The sequence below is a fragment of the Physella acuta genome, unplaced genomic scaffold (assembly GCF_028476545.2).
Source record: "Physella acuta isolate Inbredline_101_S28 unplaced genomic scaffold, ASM2847654v3 ptg000989l, whole genome shotgun sequence".
NCBI lineage: Eukaryota > Metazoa > Mollusca > Gastropoda > Physidae > Physella > Physella acuta.
In genome coordinates, this window is record NW_026732506.1 from 23,176 (window position 1) to 29,175 (window position 6,000).

The 6,000-nt window shown below is 31.0% G+C and overlaps 1 protein-coding gene across 1 annotated transcript; it reads right to left on the reverse strand.

The window, feature by feature from the left end:
• Positions 1-1,436: 1,436 nt before the first annotated feature.
• Positions 1,437-5,323, reverse strand: LOC131954327 (signal peptidase complex subunit 3-like). The gene is made up of 5 exons (XM_059317925.1): positions 5,135-5,323; positions 3,513-3,588; positions 2,960-3,034; positions 2,571-2,686; positions 1,437-2,475 (listed from the first exon to the last, which is right to left on the reverse strand). Exons 1-5 carry the CDS (start codon positions 5,275-5,277, stop codon positions 2,346-2,348), a joined length of 540 nt encoding a protein of 179 aa, XP_059173908.1. The 5' UTR covers positions 5,278-5,323; the 3' UTR covers positions 1,437-2,345.
• Positions 5,324-6,000: the final 677 nt, after the last annotated feature.

The window sequence follows — 6,000 nt, forward strand, 5'->3', positions numbered from 1 at the left end:
CAAATGTAGAATATTGTCAAGTATCTCTGATATGTTTGAGTTGTGTTATAACATTCTTTGTTGTTTTTTTTTTAATTGACCAATCATTACATCTGTCCATTGGAGCAATTTTCATAAATGTTACTTTTAAAGTTAAAACATTTGTTACATTAGATTTTTTTAAAAGAAATTACGCAATGGGAGAATTATTTATACATTCTCATTTTTTTATTATTAGCTTTTAGACAAAAAAACCAAACTCCAATGACTAAATGATGATGTCTTGTGTATATAATTTTGTAAAGAATTAACTGTAATGATATTTGCACCTTTGTCACAACAGTTTGTCGTCACGTCTGATATTGTCATAATCACTGTTCAAAACCAGTTACCCAGATCATAGAAAAATTTCAGTCCAAGTTTTTTATTGTTTAGTTTTCACTTCCACACAAGCCTTCTTAACTAAGGCAGTCAAACTTCAGTGAGGGGCCAGTTTAGTGGGACTATATTTACAGTGAAAATAGCAAAATGATTATGTAAATATATAAATCAGTCTTAGAAATTCTTACTGTAAAAATATCCAAGTGCCTTTTCAATCTAGATATAGGCATACCTTCTTTTAATCAAGCATATAAACCTGATTGTTTTTCCCCATTAATATCCGCATAAATCACGTTAAAATAGGAGTTCATAATTGTATCCAAGATTTGACAATCATATTTTGTTTTCTAACTAGGGCTAAAGATACCTTTATTTCTTATTACTAAATGTATCATTATTGCATATATATGTAGGTAGTCAAATAAGCAAACTCAATAATGTACTAGATACTGCAGATGTTAAAACCCCTTATAAATGCATTACAAAAAATTAAAACAGTGCAATAGATACTGGTACTCAATTTTTAAAATCCCACTTGTTCTTTGTTTTAGATTTTTTAGTTTTGTACGTAGCATGTCTGCTAGTAGCTTTTTTCTACTTTTAAACTACACAAGCAGTAGCTGTTCAAAAGTATAGTTTTTTTTATAACTATTTTCTTCTAGAATTCTTTTTACTGTTAGTTTTTTTTGTAGATTGTTTTACATATTGAGAGATATATTAGTATTGACCGTCTGACATAACTGACATTTTTGTCGACTGTCTTACATGGTGACAGCAACTTTTTTGCCGTCTGATATTGTAACATGACCTGTAGGCTCACATAATTTTGATGTATGTGCTGTTTTATGCTGTTGGTTTCTGTTGAACTTAGTTGATCTGTGTAAATAATATCTTCATGTCTAATTAAGGTGACCTGTCCAGCTAGATCCATTTTTTCAAATTCACTCAAACTGTTAGATCGGAGAATACCTAATAAAGCTTTTGTTAAAAAAAATTTTCTTGTGTTCTTTTTTAACACCTGCTTTACAACAGTGTCAACTCAAGGCCTCTAGGATTAAAAGAGTACAAACTGAATATTGAGTGATAATTTAGGTTTAATAAAAACAATTCCACCGAAAAAATGGTCATGTATAAATACATTTATAACCCAAGACACCAAATAATGAAAATGAATGAAGCTACAGCTAGTGAGAGCAGGTAGGCTGTCAGTATAATAATTGATGTGCAAAACTGTGAATCTGACATTTGTTTAATGGGGTTTGTTAAAAAAAAACAACCAATGTTTTCTCCAGGAACAAACATTTTGATTGATGCACACTGCTTGATATTTTTCAAAACAAAACCAGAATATACAAATACAATAACAGTAATATGAAAGGAAAGGATGTTTAAAATTAAAACAAAACAATATTTCACAATACTGTGGAAATTAAAATAATTACTTTGATGTTAAGAAACAGAATGAATCAGGTCTTTTTAAAAAACTTGATACAAACAAACAACAATTTAAATCTATTATAAACAAACAATGCAAAATTTCAAAGTTGGATTGTATATATAGATCTAGCACACAAAAAATGCTATCAGTAAATCAATCCGTATGTAAGGACTTATTAAACTTTCAAACTTTAATCATTTACAACATGAGCACTTATTCCATATTTTTAAAAAAATGGTCTGATTTTTGTATAAGGGGTCATCCATAAAACAAATGGTTAATTAAGGAGGTTGGAACCTTTTAATGTCAATAAAAATCAGGAAGGGGAGGGGGTTGACTAGTTGAATGTTTATATAGAGCAAGGGGGTGGGGGGTGACTTTTAAAAATTTTTTTTTTTTTTTTACATCAAATGAGAATAGAGGTGTAGGGGTTAAGATGATGCCAACATTGCATTGTTATTTATGGATGACTCATTAAACAATATCACCTATGTTTCAAAACTGAACAGAACGTGAATGAAAATTTTAACAAATGACTCGACTTAGTCTAGAACCGACCGGCTGTGTACTGGTCAGGAAAAACAATTTTGTGGCTGCCCTGACCTTGAATCTTTGGAAGTGTTCCGGCATTTGGGATAACGTTCCATGACAGGGTCAAAGTGACATTATCATTGCCCCTGTTGAGTACATTTTACAAGACAGTCTCAAAATCAGATACATTTAAAATTCTAAACATTAATAGGTTTTCTAGAAAATTATTTATGTTACTTACTTGAGTCCATTGCCAAAGTCCCAGAAATAATACTTGGTGTTGGCATTCCGAAGATCTAAGATGGTGTTGTCTCCCCTTTCCACAATTTTATCCCACAATACAACTTGGTTGAGTACCTGAAAATATTCAAACCATCTTGTAAACATACCCCCTATACAAATACTAAATGCAGGTTCTAGCTAGACATGCATGGATGAATTCTTAATGTATTTAAATTTGCACCACCATTCAAGAAATAAAAAAGCTGTATATATTCAAAGTTTGTTATCCATTTTACTTTTATAAGTTCTAAGCTGCGAATTTCACTGAAATTTTGTATGCGGGTTTATAATTAGAAACATCAAACTTTTTCTCATGATATAAAAGGGCAGCAGTATGAGCATACTTACATGGCCCTTGGTCTTGTATTCAGCAGTTAAATACAAAAACAGCTGCTTGACATTCCAGTTAAAAATTGGGCCAAGATGTTGCAAGAGTCAAGGAAATATTTAAAAAAACCAGCCTAGGTAAAAATAAAAAATAAACCTTGACTTGGACTACAATATTTTAGACCAATTGGTAAGTAAAAATCCTGTGCAATATACAATAAGGACTATGTAGTATGATTACACTATGAATATTTATCTGAAAGTACTTTTTAAAATTACAAGTTGTATGGATGTTTTCAGAGTACCAGGTCAGTTGTCCTTTCAAGAACTCCTGAAAATTCATTTGAAATGGACGTAAAATATTTACTAGATCATTAAAAAAGTTATTACACCATAGAAAAATCTTTATATATTAATTTTTATTAAAATAAACATCTTTGCTGAAAACAAATAATTTCTAAAAACTTAAAAATAGCAATTATTTTGATCAGATTTCCCAGGAACAAATAAATGACATTATGGTAGAAGGAATCGAGATAAAATACAAGTTAGTTGTGTCAGTTTTAAAAAGGATATCTGTAAACAGGTCAAAGGTGATGAATCCAAGGTCACTTTTCTCTCTGTCAGCTGAGTAATCTGGGACATTTTTGCTGTGAACAAAACATTGATATAATTATTATAATCAGTTGTGGAATATCAACAACTGCAGAATAGTACTCTCCATTAGCGTAGCGAGGGGGGGGGGGGGGCATATGTCCCCGGGCGCCGACCTTAGGGGGCGCCAAAATAGGTTGGAAAAATAAATTGAAAGGTTGAGGGGGGGGGGGTGCAAATCGAAATCTTGAGGGGTGGGGGTGTGCAAATCGAAAAGTTTGTCCCCGGGCGCCGGGAAGGGTCGCTACGCCTCTGGTACTCTCACTTGATATTGGTCCTTTAACTATATTATACTAAAAATTTAACACTCAGACCATTCCACTCAATAAGCAATTTTTCTTTTTTGAAACCTCAATGGCAGAAATGTGTTGGACTCTTAAAGGGCATCAAATCATTTAAAAATTCTGTGAATTTTTTTAATCACTTTTGTACAAATCTGGTGTAGCTTTGGTTATTAATATCAAAGGTCACTAACTAAACAATATTTGAAAACGGCTAAAACAATGTCATTTATTTCTCAGCACCACAGCATAATATAAATTAAATGTAAATTAATGAGCCTTAACTCTGTCATAAACAGTTTAGAAAAATTATCTACTGCAAGTGAAGTGGGGTTGGTAATGTCGATCTTGACTAAATCATAGCCAATTAAAGTTATTTAATATTTCAAAGGCGATATGACTAAAATGTCATGGAAAGTGTTTAAAAGTAAAAACAAATGTAGTTTCGAAGTTAACATTTTTTTTCAGTTTCTTTGATGTGCAAATGTAACTACATACTTTCTTAAAATATTAAAATTCTAATCTTTATTAAGTTTAAATTTTAAAATATTTCACAAAGTGTCAGGCCACCTAGATGATGAAATGCAAAAATTTTTTGTGGATGATTATAAATACCTGTGTCAGATAATAGACACTTCCATAGAATGGGCGTGTTGGGTTGTTAGTAGTATTGTAATCTCGACTAATTTTATGGTTAGAAATTAGGGTTAGGCATATGGTAGGACCAGGGTTGGGGGTTAGGGACAGGGTTAGCATTGACATTATAGGGACAGGGTTAGCATTGACATTAGCCAGCCATGTGTGTTTTTAGTTAACTACCACTAGTAACCTAATATCTCTTTTTTAAAGAAGATTCCATTATCGGACACCAGTGTAAATATTCTCCCAAATTTGTTTCATCTAAATGACATGTAAATAATTGTGACCAGGTCACGTTCAGTTCAGCAGGCCTATATTATACTAATTATAGTATACATTATAGAAAGAACACAAGTGTCTTCACTTTACTTCTCCCCCCCCCCCCCCCTTCAAGCAAATTGAAAATAGGCTAAACTTTAGCCTATAAGTATAGATTCTAGGAGTAAGATGTTTAACACTTAGATCTAGATCTAGTGCTTGTGATTAGCAATTTAATTTCTTTTTAATATAATTTGAATCCAGACATCTAGAACAGGGAAGACCTACCCCACCAACTTCTACCGACACGTCATCTTTCCCCATGAAAACACAGCAGATGGAAGACTTTTTTCAAATTACTTACACAGAAACCTTAGCGACGTTTAACTCTACTGGTCGCAAATGATCATTGAATACTGTTGTTAAAAAGCAGCCAAAAGTTAAAGCTGCCATCACGCTAAGCGTGAAGGCAAATAACGAATTTAATCGAGATGTAAAGGAGTTCATGTTTGGTTTTTTGACACCGGTCTTCCCGAGAAAATTGTTTATAGAGTAGCGGGCCTTAGGCGTAGTAAAACGTTTAATCAAACTGTACAAAACAATACATTTTTTATTTATTTAGCAAATATAAAATAAATAGGCATTAACAAATAAATACATAAATAAAAATAAATAAATAGAGGGCCTACTTAGAGATCTAAATACGATTTTAAAAACAGATTTTATTTTATTGCACTTAACCCCACCCCCAAAATAAATAAAATAAAAACTAACAAAAAAAAAAAAAACCCAGTTCTTTTTGTTTAAATAAAACAATACACCACTATGCAGGTAGATCTTTATAGTATAATATTTAATTAGTAATAATCTAAAACGACATAGTGTTGTGGGGCTAAAAGCATCCTCACCAAATATAACCTATATGACTATAATAATAGTATAAAGGCCTATATATTATTAATATAGCCCATAGGCCTGTATATATATATATATGTATATATATATATATATATATATATATATATATATATATATATATATATATATATATATATATATATATATATATATATATATATATATATATATAAAACCGTTTCTTTCTATATTTTCTAGATTGTTTTTAGCAGATCCTACTTTATAAAGGGAAATAACATACTAACACAAACTTAGACATTTGTTAATCAAGAGTTATATATTTTGCCTAAACATTATATAAAAAGAAAATGT